We start from the raw sequence: 24,669 nt of genomic DNA, 5'->3' as shown, positions 1-24,669 counted from the left end.
GCAATGAAACTGGAACCCTGGTTAGAATATTTAGAAGTTCTGTGTAGCAGTGTCCACTGCCTTGTAGCTTCAGCTGGAACTACCAGAGGAACAATCTACTGTCTGAGGGCCTGATTAAGAGTGGGGAGTCGAGTGAGAAATGCCAAGTAACAGTGTACCTGGACAAGCCAGGTTCCAATGCAAGGGGTGCAAATACAGGGATGCAGTCAGGAAGCAGACGGTCTAAATGCCGACCGCCGGCTTCCCGACTGTCAAATCCCGGCAGAGTACTAATGACGAACCAAGTTAAGCCGGGCGCAGACAGCCGCGGGGGGAGGGGGGGCCGTGGTGGTGGGGAGAGGTAAGGTTTCAGGGCTCCCGGGGGACTTAGGGTTAGGCGCCCCCCCTGGGAGGGTTAGGTTTAGGCTAGGAAAAGGGGTGGGGGGGTGGTGTAAGGTTAGGCTAGGCATAACGGGAGGTTAGGGCTGGCACCCCCGGGGGGATGAGAGAGGGTGCTGGCACTGAACGATATAATCAGGTTGTGCAGGTTCGGGGATGAGAGAGGGTGCCGGCACTGAACGATATCGTCAGGTTGTGCAGGTTCGGGGATGAGAGAGGGTGCCGGCACTGAACAATATAGTCAGGTTGTGCAGGTTCGGGGATGAGAGAGGGTGCCTGCACTGAACTATATCGTCAGGTTGTGCAGGTTCGGGGATGGGAGAGGGTGCCGGCACTGAACGATATCGTCAGGTTGTGCAGGTTCGGGAATGGGAGAGGGTGCCGGCACTGAATGATATTGTCAGGTTGTGCAGGTTCGGGGATGAGAGAGGGTGCCGGCACTGAACGATATAGTCAGGTTGTGCAGGTTCGGGGATGAGAGAGGGTGCCGGCACTGAATGATATAGTCAGGTTGTGCAGGTTCGGGGATGAGAGAGGGTGCCGGCACTGAACGATATAGTCAGGTTGTGCAGGTTCGGGGATGAGAGAGGGTGCCGGCACTGAATGATATAGTCAGGTTGTGCAGGTTCGGGGATGAAAGAGGGTGCCGGCACTGAACGATATCGTTAACGACATTGAGCACACCACTGCCGGGGACACACTAAACAATATCGCTCAATGAGCGAATCGTTTAGTGGATACACAGCCTTACTCTATTCCCAAATCTGAAGGTCTCTGGTGATTGCAGTGGGATATTGTGAGACAAATGGATGAGACTACTACTCTGCCAGGGGAGGCATTGGAATTTTCGATATGTTATTTCACATTTCTACTGTGATGACTTGAAGATCTTTATATTGCTTGCCAAATAGATGCACTTTACTATGGCTTTAATTGTTCTTTTTAAGTCTACACTACATTTGATAGAATTAGTTGTAATACCTTACACTTTGTAGACCTCATTTAGAGTAAGACATAAGTTCTATTGTGGGCTACACAAATCCACTTTGTGTCACTGCTCCCATACAGTGAAAACAGACCTATGAGTTTCATGCACCTTTCACTTGTGGCCTCTACGCCTGGAAAGGATTCAGAGGACACGTAAGAGCAAGGTTTTAAAATAGGTAAAAACACAAGTCTATAAGATAACCCTGGAGATGCAGTCTACATAGAGGACTTTGAGGTGGCGTATAATAAAAGCCATGGTGTAATTATACTTCTGTTCCTGTCCCCCTAAAATGAACAACTAGCACCAATGTTATGACTTCTACAAGGGGTCCCCATGCTCGCTGTCCCCTGCTTTAGTGGTAACCAGACTGGTTACTTATCTGTGGGATGTAGTCATAATACCGGCTGTCATGATGCCGACGCTCAGAATACCGCTGCGCCGGAATTCCCGATACCGGCATCCTGATGGTAAGTAGTGGGATTAGGGAGAGGGTTAGGCATTAGGGGGGAGGTTAAGTTTAGGCACTGGGGGAGGAGGGTTAGGCAGCGGGGAAGGAGGAGGAGGGTTAGGATACTTACCGACAGGTGTCATCCTAACCCTGTCGGGATTCCAGCGTCTTGATTCTCACCGCTGGGATTTCGAGCACCGACATCCTGTACCTAACCCCTTATCTGTATGTGGCTGCCTATTGATGTGCAACTCAGAATTTACTATTTGTGGCTGTAATTTTACACTTCTTTTCAGATCACTACGATGTGTGGCCTATTGTAAATATATGGCCACTCTGTTCATATTACCGGGTGGGTGCTGCATACACTGTTGTACTGGAAAGCTGGTTTATGTGCTGTGCAGTACAAAACCTTTAATACAGATTTTTTTCTTCTGTTGTTTCTCATGTATATCTGCTTTTTTTTGGTCTGCCTTTCATAATTACCAATGTTTGAATTTTAACATCCTTGTTCTAGCACCTTATGCCAGCAAAACTCGAGTGTCCTTACATTGGGCAGCTCCCGATCCCCCAAGTATTTCTCATACAGTCTGCATGACAGTGTTTGCAGCAGATTGAGGTGCTTCATAGACTCATTTGCATCACATTAACAGGCTGCTCTCAGGCTCTCATTTCTGGACCTAATCCAAACGCAGCTTTTTGGAGCCAGCCTGTAAAGTTTGAGTGAATAAAACATATGGTAGAGAAGCTTATCGCTGCTTTGCCATTCTACTTCTTATGCAGAAGAGCCCATGTAAATCAGAGACAGTTTCACTAAGCCCGAGTAACAGCCATTGCTTAAAACTTGTAACTGTGAAAATGTTAATGTGGCTGGAAGCACTGACTCTTCACCTAAAATGTGTGGCGTCTCCGGATACTTGTATATGACTGTTATGTTTCTTGGTGGTCTGACTACCTTTTTATTTTAATCCAGTTATCTTTGTTTTGAGTTCAGCTATTTGGCCATACCCAGTAGTAGTGTTTGCAATAATGCACATCCTATGTTGGGAACAGACCTTTGAATTGCTGATTTTTTATTTTTCTTTCTTTTTCTAAACTTTTTGGAATATAGTTAAATTACTTTCTGATGTTCTAACATGCAGTGATGTTTTGTGTAAGACCATAGGTCTGTCTGACCATATACCCTCAGACTATAGAGTGTTGTCCCTGTGGTCGTAATATGCATAAAGTATATTTGTTTATCTTCTTTGACACTTGACAGTAACCACACAATATTCTCCCTCTATCATTTTCCCATAGATGATTTTCCCTTTCCATTGGCCGTGCCCGTATATTCCTCTCTGCCCTTTGGCCTTGGCGGACGTGCTGAGTGCCCCATGTCCTTTCATTGTGGGGATTGATTCTCGCTATTTTGATCTGTACGAGCCCCCTCCGGATGTGAGTTGTGTTGACCTAGATACCAACACCATCTCTCAGTAAGTTTTCCTTGATTAGGACTTGTTCTGTTACAACGAATGAGATTGTCCATGTTCTCCAACATTCATTACTCCTCTGAATGGAGCGAACTAAGGTTCTCTTTTAGAGAGTGACGCTTGATGTGAATTACGGACTCAATGAGAAATTTTTTTATTTAGTAATGCAGATTATTCTGAATGCATTAAATTAATGGGTTTTTGACTGCTGTATGTCCTTTTACAATACATAAATGCTGTCATGATTTGTATAAACTTCTGTAAATAATAGCTTTATAAACAGTGAGATCTGAGCTTATCATTTCAGTGTTTTAGAAAAATGTGTGTATTATAATTTTATTTACTGTGCCCCCTACTTTAGATATTACAAGTCTCCTCCTCTACCTTGGTATCATGGTCTTTTATATGGTCCCAAAACAAAAAGCACAAACTGCATTTGCTTCAATGTATTAATGTATAATGCTTCTGATCTAAGCACTATGCGGTAAATGTAATAACTTACGCGATGCAGGCATTGGGGAGTTTCCAGCATGCCAGCTCAAATGTTTTAAAGTGGCAATCATTTAAAAGGCAAAGCCAGGTTGGTTTTAGCTTTTAAATGATTGCCACTTTAAAATATTGGGCAAACTCACCAAAGCTTGCATCATGCAGGCCATTACATTAATCCTAATATGTTTTTCACTGCAAGCAAATGCATAACAAATTAGGCAAATAGTTGGCACTCATGTTAAAGAAGCATAAGGGCAAAAAGTAAAAAATATGGATAAGTGAATAAAATGGAAACAATGTTCTTTTTAAGTTCATCGTTTTTGTTTTGGTTTTTGTAACCTGGGTAGCTGTTTTATTTTTTTTATCCTCTCTGAGTCCAATGGGGAATACTGGATATTCTGGGGATAGAGGGCCTGATTCAGACCCGCTCGCGAGCGCTAAGAGAGAAGAGAGAACCTCCATGTCCAAATCTTCAGCCACCTCCCCTAATTGTTAGGAGAGCTCCTCAGTCAGATTACTCATGATGAATTGCAGCAGGAGTCCGCTGCTTCCATGGTGGTGTTGTGGAGGCCAACTCCTTCATACTATCTAAAAGAGATGAGACCCTGACTGTGTCATCTACTGTCTTCATTAGACATATTGGCCAACTCGCTCATCTGGTGATCTAGCAGAAGGGTCCGAAGTTCTTAGGTAGGGAAGAAGGCTTCCACAGAGGGATGGAGGAGGGAAGGATCCCACTCTGTTCTTGGGGGGGAAAGGCAAATAGCTATAAAGGCTTCACATTGAACAGGCCAAACACCTCATACAAGCAGGTTCTACAAGATTAAGGGAACGCCCTGTCGGTGAGTGTGGCTACTCGACCTCTACCTCCTTGTGGTGTGTGAAATAGCCCAGATTTGCAGCCAGAGTGTCACTCAGAACTGTTACAATATTTTACTGGTGTTCACTTACAGTTGCAGTAAGAAAATGATAGTGGACTGTAAATCAGACACAAGATTAAAGTGACGCAAACTATAGACTGTGAAACAGATACAAAGTCTTGAAAAACCTGCAATGCAGAATCTGCTGGCTGCTGCTCTGTCTGCCTTTTGGCATACTTGCCTTAATTAGGGAAGCCATGCCAGGGAGGAGATGCTGCATGGCACGCCCCTCAAGAACCATCCGTAAGTTGGCCACCTTCCAAAATGTGCATACCACCATGCCGGTGATGTGACCACATCAGCAAGCTCTCTCCTATAGTAATTCCTTAGGTATAGAATTAAACGCACATTTCATGGGCTAAAGTGTCATAAGCCTAAAGACTGCAATAGTACTAATATCTCAGTTGTCAACATACTGATATATTAAGGTGAACTGTTGTGGCTGTTTATGTGCTTTTGTATATATGTGCAGATTTGCACTTTTTAGTGAATTTTATATGATGATGGTAATGTTTCCATATACTGTCATCTGCTTATAATTTTATTACTAACCACAAGGTTATCTTGCCATGTTTTGATTGATATATTCAATAGTACACTGTATATATAGGATACCTTGAGGTATAGGTGATGACATCAGGCATCGGGCACCATAGAGTTAAGTTTTCAGCCTCCCAGGACGCCCTAGGGTCCCCCTCCTATACCCCGCCCCCGAGCCAAGGCATCTCAGTTTCGTTTGGTGCCCGGCCGGAGTCGGATGCACCTGCTAGAGGGGGGCTTAGAAGAGCCCCTGAAGTTTTCTTCATTGCAGCTGTGGCTGCACATCTGGAAGTACAGCATGGACAGTCAATACTGACGTCCATGCTGTCTTCCCTACACCCCGCCGGTACCAGAACGCCGGTACCGATTCGGGGATGCTGGTAAGCATCTGGGGTCACAGCTAGCGGTGACCCCAGATGTTTTGGGCCGTGGCCGGATCTAAGGGGATACAACAGGGTAAGCAGCAGGGGTCCCGCGGTGGGACCCTGCTGAACATGGTCCAAAGTCCCCAGGCAGGGGGCTCCCTGGGGACTGGCTGCAGTGTGGAGCCAGGTATTAACCTGCGCTTCCACTACCCCCCTGGGACAGCGGACCGCGGTAGTGCTGCGGCATCCCAGGGGTTAAATGCATGCCAGGGGAGCGCGCCTTCCCTGTCTCACAGCCGGCGCCTCCCCCGCTGCACACAGCCCTGTGGCAGCGCTCCTCCCCCAGGCCAGCCTCCTCTATGCTCCTCGGTGGCCATCTTCAGTAACGCATGGTGAACGCTGCTGGAAGCCTAAGATCGGAGGCATCGTGGTCTGGGTCCCCCCGCATACCTCTCCTCCGCTTGGTCAGGTCTGTGTATGTAGCGCTGTGTCCTACCAGACTCTGTGTCTGTGTAGTTTAGTATCAGGGCTGATAGTGCAGGATTTATTTTTCTGTGCATTGTATGTGACTGTGCTAGCGCTGCTGCCTGTACTTTTAATCTCTTACTGTCAGCCTTATCACTGTCCCTGTTCTTTCTGCTAAAGCCCTTGCGGTGCTTGCAGGGTGGTCTCTCGCTATACTAAAAAGTATTGGTGAGAGGGGTCACATACTTACCATCATGTCTGAGAGTGTCTTTCCTCTCCAGCTTCAGTGTACTACGTGTAAAGTACCTATAGCAGAGGGGGAGGGTAGCGCGGAGGGGCTATGCCGGCTGTGTTATTTATTAATGCGGCCAATTACTGTCACAGCACCGGTACAGGAGCCACCCTGGGCTTGTTTCGCCAAAGCGCTTACAACCCTGGTGGGCCAGTTAGCTCCGCAGCCTGCGTTCTCACAGATGGGATTGTCCCAGCAATCAGTGGTGTCGTCACCCATGCAGGGTTCCCGAGGCAATTGATGGTACCCCACAGTCTCCCTATTTCCCCTCCCCAGGTCTCTCAGGAGCCTGCGTGGGTTAATTCCCTGACAAGTTCTGTACAGCACTTGTCGGATGTGTTACAAGGGGAGTCTGTGTTGCGGCCGGTGGCGTCTGTCTGCTCCTTATGAGGATGACGACGTGCCGTCTGATGATGGGGAGATTCTGGATCTTTCAGACCAGGAACCTCTCCGTACTAAGGAGGCGGACGTTAGGTCCAAGGTGTATATTCCTGGACTTATTCGGGCAGTCCGCACAGCTTTGGTGATTGAGGACGAAGATCCTCCGGTGTCCAAATATAAATATGCCTTTTTTAAGGATATTAAGGGTGACGCCACAGTGTTTCCTCTTTCGGGTCATCTGGTGGACCATTTAGAGGAGGCGTGGAAACAGCCTGGCAAACGTTACCAGCCGCAGAGGCGTTTGGCGGTGGTTATCCGTTCGCAGATAATTATTTTTCTAAGTGGGAATCCCCTCCACAGGTGGATTCTCATGTGACACGCCTAGTCCGTAGTGCCACATTACCCATGCCATCCATGTCTTCCCTAAAGGATGCTACGGACCGCAAGGTGGAGATCTGCCTAAAGTCCGTTTATACCCTTGCGGGGGGGGCTGGCTATGGCCATTTTTTGGGTTGCCAGAGCTATGGAGCGCTGGGCTGACACTTTGGAGGCGTCCTTCGATTCCGACTGTTCAGCTGAACAGACGGAGTTGATCGGCAATCTCCGGGATTCGGCCACTTATATCAACGAAGCGGCCTTGGATATCAGTACCCTGGCGTCTCGGATTTCTTCGGCAGCTGTAGCTGCTCGTCGCACCTTATGGTTGCGATCTTGGAAGGCGGACACTGATTCCAAAAAGGGCTTGGAAGCGTTGCCTTTTAATGGAGAAGTTCTATTTGGTCCGGACCTGGACAAAATTGTAGCCACACTGGCGGCAGCCAAATCGGCATGTCTCCCGTCTGCTGCAGTTCCTTCCGGTTCAGTTACATCGTCCTTTCGGCCTTATAGGGCCTGGGGTAGGCCTAAAGCACAGTCCTTTCCCCAACAGGCTGGCCCCAAAAAATCGGCCAAGCCCCGGAAGCAGGCCTGGAGTACCAGACGTCCGGCCCCTAAGCCAGATGACAAGCCTGCGGCCTGACGGTCCGGGCCTCCCTTTGGGGGATCCCAAAGTGGGAGGCCGCCTGCTGCAGTTCGCCCGGTGTTGGTCAGTCACCACGACAGACACTTGGGTTCTCGAGGTGGTTTCTCACGGGTATGCCCTCTCCTTCCGGCACAGATCCCCGTCTCGATTCTTCACCACGGGTCTGCCATCAGACCGGAACAAAGCCTTGGAACTGCGGAAGGTCTTGCACACTATGCTCCAGGCTGGAGTTATAGTGCCTGTTCCATTCTCCCAGAGGGGCCAGGGTTTCTATTCCAATCTCTGTTTGGTGCAGAAACCCAATGGGTCATATCGTCCGATACTCAACCTCAAAGCTCTCAAGTCTTTGCGGGTGCTGAAGTTTTGGATGGAGACCCTACGGTCCATCATTCTGGCGCTGGAACCTGGGGACTACATGGTGTCGTTGGACATACAGGACGCTTACCTGCATGTCCCTATTCTTTTACACCATCAACAGTTCCTCAGGATTGCAATCCGCAACGACCACTTTCAGTTCCGGGCGTTGCCAGGCCAAAAGGTGACAGCACCACGTGTTTTCACCAAGGTGATGGCGGTCATGGCGGCTTCCCTGCGGCTGCAGGGAGTCCGCATGTTACAGTACTTGGACGACCTTCTCTTGGTGGCAGGATCTCCAGAGCTCCTTCTACGCCACTTGGACCTGACCATTGCGGTACTGCAACGGCACGGCTGGTTAATAAACTGGCAGAAGTCCATCCTGATCCAGTCTCAGCGGATTCTGCACCTCGGAGCCTTATTGGACTCCGGACAGCAAAGGATCTTTGTGACGGGGGAAAAGATCTCTGCCTTGCAGTTGAGGGTGCGCAGTTGTCTGCAGAGCCGCCGGGTGTCTCTGCACTCGGCGATGAGGTTACTGGGCTCCATGGTGTCGGTATTCGACATGGTGGAATATGCTCAGTTTCACGCCAGACCTCTGCAGCACCTGATCCTGTCCAAATGGAATGGACTGCCTCAGAGTCTAAAATCCCAGACGATGGTGCTCACTCCGGAGGTTCTCCTGTCCCTTGCCTGGTGGTTGCAAACGACCCATCTCAACAAGGGTCGTCCGTTCTGGGTGGCGAATTGGGTCCTGTTGACAACGGACGCCAGTCTTCGGGGCTGGGTAGCAGTCTCGGGTCCACACTTGTTCCAGGGCAGGTGGACAGAAACAGAGCTTCCAATAAACATTCTGGAACTCCGCGCGGTGTTCAATGCTCTCCAGCAGGCACATCAGGTTCTCCAAGGTCACCCAGTGCAGGTCCAGTCGGACAACGCTACCACCGTGGCCTACATAAATCGGCAGGGAGGAACCCGAAGTCGGGCGGCTCTCGTAGAGGTGTCCCGAATCCTGGTATGGGCGGAGCGCAATCTCCCGGCCATATCAGCAGTATTCATCCCGGGAGTGCTAAACTGGGAGGCGGACTTTCTCTGTCGCCAGGACGTTCATCCGGGGGAATGGTCCCTGCACCCGGACGTTTTTCAACTGCTGGTGGACAGGTGGGGTCTTCCAGAGATCGACCTCATGGCGTCCCGTCACAACAACAAGTTGCCGGTGTACGGTCTCGCACAAGAGACAAAAAGGCGTCTCTGGTGGATGCTCTGTCCGTCCGGTGGACGTTCCGGTTCGCTTATCTGTTTCCTCCGTTTTCCCTTCCGCAGGTAATCCGGAAATTCAAACAGGAAGGAGGGACGCTTCTGTTGATAGCTCCCGCATGGCCCAGACGGCACTGGTTCTCAGACCTTCAGGGTCTGTCCGTGGACAGTCCTCTGTGGTTGCCGCTACGACCGGACCTTCTGTCACAGGGTCCCTGTCTTCACCCGGACCTGACTCGGCTGTCTTTGACGGCGTGGCTGTTGAGACGGCCATGTTAAGGTCCAGGGGGTTTTCCAGCTCTGTAGTGCGAACCATGCTAAGTGCTCGGAAACCGTCTTCCGCGAGAATATACCATCGTGTGTGGCATGCGTTCTTCCAGTGGTGTCGACCGAGAGGTTATGCACCTCGGGAATTTTGTCTGTCTAGAGTGCTAGCCTTCCTACAAGCGACTGGACCATGGGCTTCGCCTTGCTTCTTTGAAGGTGCAGGTTTCTGCCCTGTCTGTCTGGTTCCATCGTAGGATTGCTACAATCCCTGATGTGCGCACCTTTATGCAAGGTGTTCTGCGAATTCAGCCACCTTTTGTTCCACCTGTGGCGCCTTGGGACTTGGCTGTGGTCCTGAGGGCTCTCCAGGGACCGCCGTTTGAACCTCTGGGCTCAGTGGATCTTAAATGGCTAACAGCTAAGACTGTTTTCCTTCTGGCCATAGCTTCGGCCAGACGTGTTTCTGATTTAGGGGCTCTCTTGTAGACCCCCTTTCTTGATTTTTCATGGGAACAGGGCAGTGCTGCGCACTCGTCCTGAATTTCTTCCCAAAGTTGTTTCCCGGTTTCATATTAATGAAGAAATTGTTGTGCCGGCTTTTAACTCACCTGGCCTTTCAGTGGGTGAGGCCACTTTGGATGTTGTGCGGGCCTTAAGAACTTATGTTGACCGCACTTCATTTAGGAAGTCGGACGCCTTGTTTGTCCTCTATGGCTTCCTTAAAAAAGGGTTGGCCTGCTTCAAAGCAAACTTTGGCAGCTTGGATCCGTATGGCGATTTCAGAAGCTTATCTTCATGAAGGCCTGCCGGTTCCACCTTCTGTGAGGGCTCATTCCACTAGGTCTGTGGGTCCTTCGTGGGCAGCTCGACGTGGTGCTTCTGCAGTCCAGATCTGCAAGGCGGCCACGTGGTCTTCTGTCCATACCTTTGTGGGGTATTACGCATTTGACACCTTTGCCTCTCAGGATGCTTCCTTCGGGCGGCGGATTCTCCTTTCAGCACAGGAGCGTCCCCACCCTTAAAGGATACTGCTTTGGGACATCCCTAAGGTATCCTGTGGATACCCTATGGACCCTGAAGTAGAAAATATGAGATATGGTAAGAACTTACCTTTGTTATCTCTATTTCTACGAAGTCCATAGGGTTCCACAGGACTCCCGCCCTGTCGCACCTGTGCTGCAGATGGGCTTTGCTCTGGTCACCGGTTTTTCGGTCTCCCTCTGGTGAGAATGTGATTCTTGTGTGTGTCCAGATCTTTTTTCTCTCTCTTCCTTCTCCTCCTCCGGCCTATGGCTTGGTACGTAACTGAGATGCCTTGGCTCGGGGGCGGGGTATAGGAGGGGGACCCTAGTGCATCCTGGGAGGCTGAAAAGCTTAACTCTATGGTGCCCGATGCCTGATACCTATACCCCAAGGTATCCTGTGGAACCCTATGGACTTCGTAGAAATAGAGATAACAAAGGTAAGTTCTTACCATATCTCATATTTTTTTGCTTTGTTAGCATCAGTTATGTTATATTTTTATGTAACACTTCAATCAACTAAAAACTAACCGTTATGAATCTACTTGTGCGGTATTCAATTGTTGCGCCCCTTTACGCGCCCGACAGGAGCTATTCTACTGTTGCTCCAGTCGGGCGCGATCATCTGCCAGCGCACCATTGCGGCTCACAGCTCACAGCCGCGGGGGGGGGGGGGGGGGGGTGCCAGCCGAAATTGGCAAAAAGTAACCTGTTTGGGCGCCCAAACAGCACTTTTCGTGATTGCGCCCAGCACTTTGGTCGGGGGTAGCCATGTTACGCGGCTAAACCTGACCACTTTGGGCACGTTCAGCGCGAAAAACAGCAACGATTGAATAGTGCCCTGCGATCTCCCGTCACTTTAGGCGGGAGATCGGGCGCGCTATAACAATTGAATACCGCCCCTTGTAACTTTCAAAAAGTACTAAATCATAATAGGTTTTTGATTATATTAATGACACACATTCATATTACATTTTGGGATAAGAAATGCACTTCTATTAGCATGGTTTCAATTGGCTTTCACCTCCTTTATTGTTCTCAGGGTATGAATTAATTTTCCTGTATGTAATTGATGTTGCAGATCGGAGTGCAAAAGGAACGTCAGCTGGAAGATCCTGCCTAAAAAAGCCTGCAAGAATCTCCTCAATACACTCAGCAATTTGTATCAGCAACTGGCAGAGTGTAAGTACATTATATAAGATGCATGGTCTGATTGTTCTATACTGTGACTATATTTAAACTTTTGGGCATGCTCATTCATTGTTTTAATTTACTGTTAAAATAATAAATTTTGATAACTAAGCAAACAACATTTTTAATTGGATAGCAACTACTCGTTTATATATAGATGTATATTCAGTCTTGTCTTGATGCATTTAACTAATCCTGCTATCCTTTTTTTAGTCTGAGTTTCTTTGAAGAAGCAGAAATGTAACTCTTAATGTAATATTATATGCCTATAGTGTGCCACAGTCTTGCAATGCTTTCATTGCCCTGTCAAGTTGCCCTTTTCCCTACAGGCAGCGTATTGTTTTTCGATACACCAGCGTTAATCGCTTAACAACTTAACAGACTATTTTAGTGGCATAACCGGTCAGAAATTGTCGTGTCAGCAGGAGAGTCCGGGGAGATGGAGGAGATCCGTTCTGCACATGTGTAGAACGGATTTCCACTGTTAAAAACACAGCGGGGCAGTGCGGTCTCACCATGTCAGCTGAAGCACAGTTTGCTGCATTCGCATCCCATACGACCACGTCAGTTAAGTGGTTCAAGAGCATCACCAGTCTGCAGCAGGCTTCAGGCGAGCCCCTGGATCTGGCAATACTCTAGAACTCCAGATAAGCACTACACTGGCCACGCCGCTGTGCTGCTGTCTTGACAAATAAAGGATACCCAACTAAATACTGATAGGACAGTAACATAAGTACACAGGGATTTTCACCATAAGTGTTGTTTTCACTGCATAACTTCCCTTGTACTGCAAATATTTGACCTCTGTTTATTGTGTTGAATTCAGCATTAAATTTCCTTTCATTTCATATATAAATCATTGCACTGCATGAAGTGTAACAGTTTTTATAAGCATTCGAAGTTGAAAAACATTAAAATTTCAATCCGCAATTTTGGCCACCACTGTATGCTGTATTAATACTTAGACCAGAGGTTCCCAAACACAGTCCTCAAGGCTCCCCAACAGCTCAGGTTTTAGAGATATCCATGGTTGAGGACAGGTGGTTCAATCAAACTGACTGAGATAAAGCATGGTCATCTTTAAAACCTGGACTGTTAGGGTGCTTTGAGGACCGCATTTGGGAATCTATGACTTAGATTATAGAAATCCACTTGAAACTAAAAATGCAGAAGCTCTCCTGTTTAATGTCCTGATCGTCGTACCCGTGCTACCCTTGTGCCTGCTGTGTTTTTAAACACTTTTTTTTTTTTCTTTACAATATATCTGAACTGTTGCTCTCAAATATACATTTCAGTGCTAGTTCTTCCACTTAGATATATTCAATGACTTGGTACAAGCCACTTTTCCTTTGACTTTAGTGTTCATGTGCACTGGCAATAAGTCTGTTTTTCCTCTTAGTACAGCAACGACCCAGAGATGATGCCCTGCTAGAACTGGCTATGAATGACACTGACTTCAATTCAGGAAAGAAAACGCATCAGCTGGATATGGAGATTCAAGAAGCTTTTTTATGTTTCATGGCATCAATTCTGAAAGGATACAGAACCTATCTTCGTCCAATCACACAGGCCCCTTCCGAGACGGCCACAGATGCCAGCTCTCTGTTTGAGCTACAGGGTAAACAATACATGTCTCATATATGTGCAGCCATGTCCATGTTTTCGTGCTGAACTTGGTGAAGAAAATGTGGGCTTCGGTGTGTCTGTTGAATGATGTAAAATTATAATCACTTGGATTGCATGGGAAATATAATGGTAATCTATTGCCTTTTAAGGTTTTTTAAAAAGCCGCGATCGTTCACACCACAAGTTCTACAATATGATGACCAAAACCCAAATGTTTATCCGCTTCATTGAAGAATGCTCGTTTGTCAGTGACAAGGATGCCAGCTTAGCCTTCTTTGATGACTGTGTTGAGAAGGTATGTACTGCCACACTTCTGATTTTGATGTCAGTTCTGTGCATGCAAAGCGGTTTGACACTAGCCTCTATGTAGGTCATGTAAAGGGTCACCTGTCACCTCGGATAAGCTATAATACTGGTTCTCCCCATTGCATACAGCGTGTAGCATGGTGCAGATGTAGCGGGGCCAGAGATCTTTTTTTTGCTTTTACCCTACAAGCCACATAAACTCCAAAACTTATCTTTCTGAGAGCAGGGTACTTTGTCTGTAGTGTAATGTAGCATGGGGTTCATAGTACTTATTCCATGGCAGCCTGTTCTTCTTTATATGCTGACTGCTACAGGGGGGCATTTTCTGACACTTTGTTGCTCTGCTCTCTCATTAACAAGCTATTCTCAGAAAGGAATTATGCAGAAAAGGGCATTAAGGTAAGTGTATCACAGTTTGTTAATTTGGGTTGGTAGCATCACTCGGGGCTGAATTTACTATTGAAGTGCAGTATGGCCCTTTCATATATTATTAGGCCAGTCATCAACCTGTGTGTGCGGCAGTGATAGAATTTCTTTTTTATACCTTTATAATTACCTGTATTCTTGCTTTAGCTTCTCCTGAAATGCTATCTCTATTCAACCAAGTCCTAATAATGAAGTAAAGCTGGCTGAGCGTGCAGCACATTAACGTGGACAAGTTGTTTTTTTTTTTAATTATTGTGCAATATAAATTTATTTAAGAAATATTCTGTCATATTTGATATCTCAATGAGAGGCTACATTTGGGTATTCAGATCTGAATGTGATCATGGGTATAATTGAGAGACAAGGGAAGATGTATAAAGATAACCAGATAGTAGATGGATGACTATGTGATTTGCTGACCAGTGACCAATGGGGACCAGAGTCTTTTTTTATTTTTTTTGTGACCTTGTGTAATATGGACTCATTGCTTGTGGATAGTATATTGTATGAAGCAGATGAAACTACAGTGATAAGTGTACAAAGTGTTCACGTTCTGTTGGTTAGGAGACTATATAAAACTCATCTTGGTGGGCAGCAGCGAGCCCATGCTTTGCTGGTGGTCCTGGATAGATAGCTATAGGTGTAAAGCCGCATATCCACATGCCAATTAAGCAGAGTGATCGATTACAACATCGTAATCGTTCAATCGCTCATTAATCGTGCATAAATTGGTCAGTATAATGTTGGAAACAACCAGCGATGTGCGCTGCCGCTGGTCATTTCCGACATCAGTCATCTTCGGAACATGACTATCAATCTGCCGATAAAGACAGATTGACCATGTTCAGGGATGAGGGAGGGTGCCTGTACTGAACGACATATCGCTCAGTGTAGGCACTATACAGGATGAGGAACGACTGTATGATTACAATGTTGTAATCGTACTGTCGTTACCCCATCGGCAAGTGGATACGCACCTTAATGCTATACATTATTATATGCCCCACATACTGAAGAGTACCTATATTTTTCAGTTATTGATTGATTTATTTTAGAATATACTAAATCTCTATTACATATTAAATAACATTCACTCCATGACCACAATCTGTAGATTTTATTGAGGTATGCTGTTTCCACACACTGCTGTCTAAGTAAGATTAATCCATTGTGTTGTATTGCCAGAAAACTGGGTCACCTTCTGTCCATTCAACAGGAATTAATGCAGATTATATAATGCACAGAGCTAAAAATGCTGTATTGCAGCAAAGAATATAGAAGTTTTTAACAGTAAAATGAAATGTTGCAGTATTTTGTAGATGTTTCCATAGTAATTGTATAGGGCAGCTGAGCAAATGTATCTCCTAATGTTCCCTTTCTATGACTTCGGCCACAATGTTAGTATCTTATGAAGCATCACAGTTCTTTCTCTGCTGCTGAACATGCTTAATCAGTCAGAGAGATCTATGCCAGAAATGTAGCTTTACATCTTGGATGACCTTCTTGGAAATAAGTACATTACAGGAATACATTTCAGTTGACAAGATGTTGCTGTACCTCTCTTTCTGCTACAGAGACATGTAATGCTATTGGAAGCTGCATGGTTAAAACTACTTGTTGTGACTAGATGTAAAAAACACTACCAGTAAAAACACAGATTTAATTGCCGTGGGCTAGGGGGTCCTCAGATTCTCCATACGTGTTATGTACTTGGGATCCATTATCTGGAGTGCTTGGAGCTTTGTGGGTTCTGCGTACCTTTTTTTTTTTTTTTTCCCCCATCCATTGTCCTAAAATTTACTAGACCCATGTCGGTCCTAACACTGCCTCTAACATTCCTCTGCATTAAATTAGGCTACTCATTGGACCTATAGGGAAAATAAGCTTCACAATCATATCTGTGTGTATGGTAATATTACTGAATGTCAGCAGTCATTTAAAAAAAAAATCCATTGATTTCATGGTTTTTAGGAACTTTGTAGAATACTCCTTTCTGGACATGAGACACGTACTACCAAAATATATAATATGTATTAATCAGGTGTCAGTGCTTTGGTTAAAAAAATAATAAAATTAACTGAAATAAGCCTTTTTTTTTTTTTTTTAAACAATTTTTATTGATAGGTTTGCAAATAACATAAATAGTACACATCTGGGTTGTATACAATCATACAATATAGAATGGTTAACAGTTATAAAACACTTGAACATCACAAATATATCCAATCGTAACATCATCAGAGTCAATATATTTAACAATATCTTAGAAGATTCCAAAATGAACATACAATCCAACCCTCAAAACAATCTAAAATTCAAAAGGGAGGAGTGCTATTACTAAGAACCTCCAGGTTATACCAAGAAGTGAACTGAAAACATTTCCTCAAATTTTCTTTCATTACTGGGGATAAATTGTGTATGTATGGGAGCCATGTGTCAAAGAACCGTTTGACCTGCTTTTCTTTATGCAATGATGCCTCAGACCAGTCCATAGAAAATAAAAAAGAAATTCTAGGGTGTAATAGTGTTATAGATATGGGATCTGATGAGATCCATTGAGATAAAATTGTCTTTTTAGTGGCTGCTGCCAATTTTGCAAGTAACACACGATTACCTTTGGAGGGGCCATGAACAGTATCCTGGGGGTGAATATCCCAAAAAGCCCAAGTTTTGGTGACATCAAACTTAATCTTAAGTGTATTATTGATATAATTTTGAAGATTCATCCACAATGCTTGCACCTGAGGGCAGGCCCATAGACAGTGTATAATATTAGCCTCTGGGGTTCCACACTTATAGCAGTTGGAAGTGGAAGACTCACCGATGAGGAACTTCAATTTTGGTGTAAAATATGCCCTGTGTAGTATTTTCTGATGCATTTCAGTATATGAAATTGAAATTAATTGTTTATTTAGTTTGACATAAGAAGCTAATATGGTTTTCAATGAAAGCTCAGGGAAATCAATGTTCCATTTTAATAATCCCACATTACCGGAATCTATATTAAGTCGCGAACGAGAGTTCGCATATATCTGTGAGATAGAATAGAGGTTCTCAGGTCTACAGCGCACCATGCTATCCAATCCGCATTCCATGTCCCTCTCACCTAACCCATGCAATATTGATTGTACATAACTTAAGGCTTGTAAAAATGGAAATAAAGGGATTGTAATAGATGGGTGTAAGTCTTGTAATTGAGAACGCATTAGTGGATTCATAGTATCTGCATTTAAAAATTGATAAACATATTTAAGGCCCCTATCATGCCATATCTTAAATATCAGCGATGTTCTATGAGGACAAAAGGCTGGATTGCCCCAGAGAGGTAAAAATAAAGATGCATATCTAGATATCTTCAATTTAGAACGGACCAATCTCCATGCCATACAAGTAGTATAAAGTAATAAATTATCTTTAACTTCTGTTGGTAGAGATCGTGGAGGTGTATGTAAAAGAGATATTAGATTCCAATCTGGAATAAAAGCTTGTTCCATAGATCTTATGGTATAATTGTTAGCCCCTCCTATCCAATCAATGGCGATTCTATAATTAGCCGCTAGGGCATAGGATTGGAGACATGGCAAATTGACACCACCTAAATCAGTCGTCTGTTGTAATTTGAATAGTGATATTCTGGGACGTTTATCTGCCCATATGAATTTTGTTAGGGCTTTGTTTAGCAGTTTCAGGTCGTTCTTTGATGGTATAAGAGGAAGCATTTGGAGAACATAGAGTAGCCTTGGGAAACTAATCATTTTATATAGGTGACACCTACCAATATAGGACAAAGGGAGATATCTCCATTTCGTAAAATCTGAAAAAATCTTTTGTAGTAATGGTGTGTAATTTGCAACATATAAGTGGGAGGGGTGTGTAGTAATCTTGATTCCAAGATAAGTAATGCAATCAGCAGCCCATCTGAAAGGGAAAGAATCCCCCCAACCCAATTTTGCGTCGGGAAAAAATGCCAGTGCTTCAGTTTTAGTGTAATTGATTTTAAACCCAGCTACTGATTCAAAGGTATGAAATAAAGAGACCAGAAAAGGCATAGCCACTTTTGGGTTTGCAAAGTACAGCAGAAGATCGTCAGCAAATGCTGAAAATTTTATTTCTATCTGACCAAATTTAATACCCTGCCAATCTAGTCTCTTTAATGAAATGTCGAAGGAGGGGGTCGAGGGCCAAATTAAATAAAAGCGGGGATAATGGGCAGCCTTGTCTTGTACCACGAGATAAATAGATAGAACGTGTGTTTAATGAGTTAATAGTCAAAAAGGCAGTTGAATTTTGGTATAGACTGTTAAAGACATGTAAGAAAGCAGGGCCAAAATTTTGGTAATTAAATATTCTAATAAGATGAGACCAAGACACTCTATCAAATGCTTTGTCCGCATCACAGCTAATCACTATATTCCCCCTTTCTTTCAGCTGGTGTGTTTTGATCATGGTAGCCAACAATGTGCGGATGTTATGAACAGAGTGACGGGTTTTTATAAAACCTGTTTGTGCCGGGTGAAGTATTTTGGACAAAATAGGTTGGAGACGTATAGCTAATATTTTTGTGAAAATTTTGAAATCTTGGTTTAATAGAGAGATGGGTCTATAGGATGACACCTGAGTAGGATCTTTGTTTGGTTTTGGCAGCATGATAATTCGAGCTGTGTTAAAACCTGAAGGAGCTGAATTACCTGCAAGAATGGAATTATATAGTGTTGAAAGGTGTGGTACAATGTGTGAGGAGAGAATTTTATAGTAGGCTGCTGAGAATCCATCTGGACCTGGTGTTTTGCCTGTTGGCAATGATTTAATTACTGATTCTATTTCTAAGTCTGTTATAGGAGATAAGATAGCCTCTCTATCGTCATTATTGAGTTTATGAAGACCCGCTTGTCTCAAAAATTCAATTCCCTGTGTAGGTTAATCAGGGGGTGCTTGGTATAAAGAATCAAAAAAGGTAAGAAAGGTGTCATTAATCATTTCTGGATTAGTGCTAAGTGACCCAGTAGATGTTTTTATAGAGGAAATATGTTTGCGGTTAGTAGAGGACCTTATTAGATTTGCCAACAATTTACCTGGCCGATTACCCCATCGGAAGTATCTATTTTTCTGATAAGTCAGATTCTTTTGGGCTTGCTCCGTACAAAGAGTATCATATAAGGCCTTAGCTTCCCTGTAGGATTGTCTATTTACCTCAGAGGGATCATTCAATAAATCAGAGTAGGTAGACGTTACAGTAGCATTAGCTTGTTGGAATCTTTGTTGTAATTTTTTCTTTTTAAAAGATACGTAAGCTAATAAATGTCCTCTTAAAACTGGTTTGGACGCCTGCCAGAGAAGATTAATATTCTGATTATGAGCAACATTATCTGTTAAATAATTTTGAAAATGATGAACTAGTTGTTGTTGAAAGTCTTCCGAAGAGGCCAAATAATCCGGGAACCGCCAATTAAAAGAAGAAAAACGTGGAACCTCCAACTTAATAGTAAACCATATGGGTGCATGGTCTGAAATTAATATGTCAGCTAAGGCAGCATTTTCAACCCTATGACATAAGATCCCTGGTATCAACCAATAGTCAAGCCGAGAGGAGGAGTTATGTGGGTGCGAGAAAAAGGAATATTCTCTAGAATCTGGATTTAAATGTCTCCATGGATCAATTAGTTGGAAAGACTCTATAAGCAATGATAAAGTAGACGGCATTCCACGTCTACCTCCGGTCTGTCTAGGCCCACCTGAAACATCCAATGAGGAATCAAATGCTACATTAAAGTCACCTCCTAAAATCAAGGAACCTTCTAGCCAACCTTGTAAAGCTGCATAGATGTCTGAGAAAAAGGAAGCATTAGGGCCTGGAGGGGCGTATATACATGCAAAGGTGAAAATCTCGTTTTCAACATTCACCTTCAAAAAGAGAAACCTTCCCTCTGGGTCTATCCACTCCTCTAATATATTATAATTAATAGAATTACCAAACAAAATAAGCACACCCCGTGTTTTCGTAGTGAAGGACGCACTTTTGTACTCTTGTATCCAATTATCCTTCAAAGTATTAGGGTCATCTAATTTCCAGTGCGTTTCTTGTAAAAAAAACCACGTCTGGACGAAATGTCTTAAGATGACGTAGTATCTTTTTCCTTTTAACAGGTGAGTTTAACCCCTCTACATTCCAAGATAAGAATTTAATGGATCTTTTGGTTAGGACATTAGGATTGTCAGTTAGTGGCATAGTAGACATCAACCAACCCCCATTTTGGGAAACCTGAAAAAGGAAACTTCTCTATCCGGTTCCCTTACCCTGTCCCAGCGAGCAGAGAAGGGGGCAATCACGGGGAATCCCTGATAATGACCGATAACCTGAACAATCAAAGCAAACCCAGTGTGGACATAGATAACACAAATACACGTAAAAAACAACCTATCAAAATTTTTACATATTTGAAAAACCCAGTTTGGTAGCCCCTGAGGGCATCCCAACTTAAACCAGTAATCAAAAAGATTAGAAGAGCACAACCCTAAGGGTCGGAATACATATGAATGAAAAACATGCATATTTAGCAAAAATACGTAACAAAAATACACCACAGCTAAATGTAGCAGTAATAATGACATAATATATAAAGATAACATATAGAAAAGGCAATAGGGATATGTCAAACAGACAATAATGTAATACTTATCAACTCTCCCAATGTTCAGTCATTATCGTCCAGGGTAGAATGAGGAGAGACAGATCCCAGGGACTGAAGAAAATTCTGTGCTGACTTTGGGGAGTCGAAGTAATGTGGCTTTCCAGCGTGAAAGATTCTCAATTTAGCTGGATACAAGAGCGCAAAACGGACGCCTTTAGTAAACAGTTCCTTGCAAACTGTGGAAAATTCTCTTCTCTTTGTGGAAACCTGAAAAGAAAAATCTTGAAACAATAGCAATTTGAAGTCGTCGTAGTAAACGCCTGTAGATTTGCGGTAAGCCTCCAATATTTTAACTTTGTCAAGATAGTTCAGAAGCTTGAAAATGACAGGTCTCGGACGTTGTTGAGTATTCTGACGATCCGGACCAATGCGATGCGCCCGTTCCACCAAGATGGATGAGGAGGTAGATGATATACCCAGTGTTTCAGGAAGCCATGTAGATACTAGGTGAAGAAGATCTTTTGGTTTCACTGATTCAGGGAGACCTATAAGACGTAAATTGTTTCTTCTGTTACGGTTTTCCATATCTTCAAGTTTGTCATGAAGAGCCGCCACAGTGGAATCATGTGATTGGAGAAGAGACTTTGCCTCATGTAATTCGTCTTCCAATGTAGAGATGCGATCCTCCGCCTCTGTCAGCCGTTGGGAATGTTGTGTGAGTTGCGCAGTTGCAGCTGTAATTGCCTCTGTTAGTGGTGCTAATTTTATATCAAGTAAGGGCGAAATGATGTCTGATATTTCTTTAGCTTTTTGTGCAGATTGGGAACTGTATTTATCGGTGTCAAATAGAGCATCAATTGAGTCATCCCTTTTAGAAGACATTGGAGAAGAAGAAGCATCAGATGCTGAGGCTTTGTCCTTATTGCGCCCAGTTTGCGAGCCTCTAGGACCTCTGGGGGTTTTTGCCACATATTTTTCCATTGTAGACACCAAGTGTGGAGAGATTCTTGTGAGTAGAAAAGGGCAACCGATACTGGCGTGTCTGTTGATTAAAGTGGCGCTCCTTGTTAGGATATATGTAGAATAATACAAGGCGTTGTCTGTAGAAGAGGAACTATGGGCAGGAAGTCAAAATAGGCGCCGTCTATTTCCACTGGCCGCATTGAGCACTCTGTCAATATATGAGAAACAGCCGCCAGAAATTACAATAAAATGGCCGCAGCGCAATATGCCACAAGGCCGTGATCCGGGGGTATAGAGAGCAGGGAACCGGCGTTGATGTAAGCGCCTTGCCTGAGCTTATCCCTGGTTACTGTCCAGTAAGATTTATTTATTTCTTGGGTCAACAGTGAACAGGGAGCTTCTCTTAAAAAGGGGGCTGCTACGTTTGGCCCGCCCACCGGAAATCTTTGATGATGTATTCTGAGGCACTGTTTCTTTAAATCTTGATCTTACATCATGCTGACACAAGAGGGAGCTAGACCCTCATGTATGGAGTGAGCAAAGTTGTAGGGTGCAATATGATGTAATAACACTACAGGTGCAATGCGAGAGTAATACAGACCCCTCCTGCAGATTCACCTTCCTTCGGCAGAGAAATAGAAGAGTCACCCAGAGGTCCTCATGTAACACAGCAGTGGCAGCAAGTTAATGGAATAGCGCCAAGCACAGAGCAGCCAGTGACCACTTCACCACGGAAGCCCAGCTAGTAGGTAGGAGAGAGGCCACAGAGCATGTATATGCTAAAAAGAGTGGGCAGCCTCCAGCACTCAGCGCTTGCAGGGTAGAGGATAGGGTTTAAAATGGTGTCCTCCTGAGGTTTGCGACTCCGATCACGGGCCTTTCCAGAGGTCTCCTGTTGGTACAGGCTGCCTATCCCACCTCTCCAGCCAGACAGCGAGGGTCCCGTTAGGGTATGGTAGTTGTGGCAGCGTCCGGCGGTGATCGGCGATTAGCGCAGCAAACTCGGGCCCGGCGCCAAAATCGAGGCCGCGGCTTCTGGAGGCGGAGTAGGCCGCAAAGGCCCCAGAGGTGTAGCTCTGTCCTGGGTGTCAGCCAGGAGGTCAGTGTGGCCCCGTGTGGGTAAGATTGTGAAGAGGACCCTCTATAACCACAGGAGTCGGCGGGAACGGGTGATTTTGCAGGGTAATTTAGGGAGCTGCAGCAAAGCACGTCTTCCCTGCTTGCCAGTCAGGCCACGCCCCCAATAAGCCTTTTTTTATTAATGAAAACTGATTCATAGATGTACTCGTGTATTGGGTCCTGCCAGTGATCCATATGTACTAAACGTGTTTGTAGACCTAATACCACCTTTATGTAATGTTTACGTTAAAGTAGTTCAGAGTTTTTCGCCAATGCTTAAGTATCCCAGGATATTTTACTCAGTGATAGCTTTATAGGTTTTCTATAAAACAACTCTAGTAAGGACATTTACAGCAGTATTACATTGTCTCATCCCCATTTACTCGGGATTACTCTACACAGTTTGTTTTTGTGAGACTGTTGTCCTCCTATATTTGTTTTACTTATATTTTTAATATGAAGTTTATTGTCATTTTGTCTGAATATTGTACTGGGGAGCGCTAGAACCTCCTAAATCGTATGCTGCCCTTACAGCTTTTTTACGTCTGAATTTCTTTCTTCAAATTGTTTTTGGCCGACTGGAGCTTGTCTACTGTTCATTGGCTGTAAGTGCTAGTTTCTGCATCTTTATTGATTTTCCCAGTGGGATGTTCTCTAAATTGGCAAGACATTACCAGAAGACATTTTAATATGAAAATGTTAAAGTGGAAATTATTTTTACTTTCTTTTCATATAAGATTTTTACCTGCATAAAAAAGAGCTTAATTCCTGGAATAACATGATTATTTATTGGTTGCATTATGTCCTAAAAATTTATATTTTATTAAGACTACACTTCAAGGGACACATTGGCAGGCCCTCTAACCCTCAACAGTTAATCTCAGTAACAAGTTAAAGCAAAACATACCCTATAGCAGTGGCACCCTGGGGTGCCTCGGGACACTTGCAGGGGTGCTTTGGGTTCGTGGCCCAGCACCAAATCAAATTATTTCTGGTCAATGTAATGTAAATATAACACATTTTTGGCTAAGGGGTGCTGTGAAAACTGCTGGTACTCTAGGGTACCGTCATTCAAAAAAGTTTGGGAACCAATGCCCTATAGAGATCATTTCTCTTTGCCAGATGGGGGTATATTTTGTTGATATTCATGTCGACACAGGTGAAATCTCAATATGATTAGAATGTTGACAAAACGTTCCTGGTGGTCTAGTGGTGACTTCCCTGGTACGGGGGGCTGCAAGCAATAATGTGCAAGTTTGAGGTGGGCCAATTACAGTGCAGTTGCCAAAGTTTCTATGCTATTCCAACGGGAACTTCGCCCCTTTGCTAATTGGATCGACCCCAAACAATGTGTGGTAAGAGTTTTGTACAGTATGTTTTTCAAAAGGGAGGGAGCAGAGGAAATGCTGCTGTTCTTAGTGTAGCCATCTGGGAGGAAATGAGATTTGTGCGTCTATGATATACATTTTCACATACCGTAAATTGCTGGGTTGTTGCTTATGGATGGTGAGGTACTGTATATCATTATCCTATAAGTAGTCATTCCTTCATGAAGGGCCTCATTATTTTGTTTGTGCACCACGTGATGATGATGATCTTGTTCTGCCAAGTGAGGCTCCTTCATCAGCATCCATTACTCCTCTTCTATTGTAATGAAAGTGTTATGGATTCAGAAAGTGTGCTCGCATGTACTATAATCTTATGTTTGTTACATGTACTGGGCTTGTTCTTTTAAGTGCCATTTTGCTGT

The 24,669-nt window shown here is 44.3% G+C and overlaps 1 protein-coding gene across 2 annotated transcripts in view; it reads left to right on the top strand.

The window, feature by feature from the left end:
* Window positions 1-24,669, top strand: part of DENND4A (DENN domain containing 4A) — a 138,757-nt gene that overhangs the window by 70,375 nt on the left and 43,713 nt on the right. The window contains exons 10-14 of one of the 2 annotated variants that reach the window (XM_088452750.1): window positions 3,114-3,289; window positions 11,741-11,841; window positions 13,250-13,468; window positions 13,626-13,771; window positions 14,143-14,181. In XM_088452750.1, the coding sequence (XP_088308876.1) occupies window positions 3,114-3,289; window positions 11,741-11,841; window positions 13,250-13,468; window positions 13,626-13,771; window positions 14,143-14,181 (681 nt within the window). The remainder of the gene's footprint in view (window positions 1-3,113; window positions 3,290-11,740; window positions 11,842-13,249; window positions 13,469-13,625; window positions 13,772-14,142; window positions 14,182-24,669) is intronic. The other variant, XM_088452751.1, reaches the window with a different exon arrangement.

Source organism: Taudactylus pleione, unplaced genomic scaffold (genome assembly GCF_031769625.1).
Source record: "Taudactylus pleione unplaced genomic scaffold, aTauple2 ptg000556l, whole genome shotgun sequence".
Lineage (NCBI taxonomy): Eukaryota > Metazoa > Chordata > Amphibia > Anura > Myobatrachidae > Taudactylus > Taudactylus pleione.
Note: the sequence above shows the minus strand (reverse complement) of the source record. Positions and strands in the feature narration are given on the sequence as shown.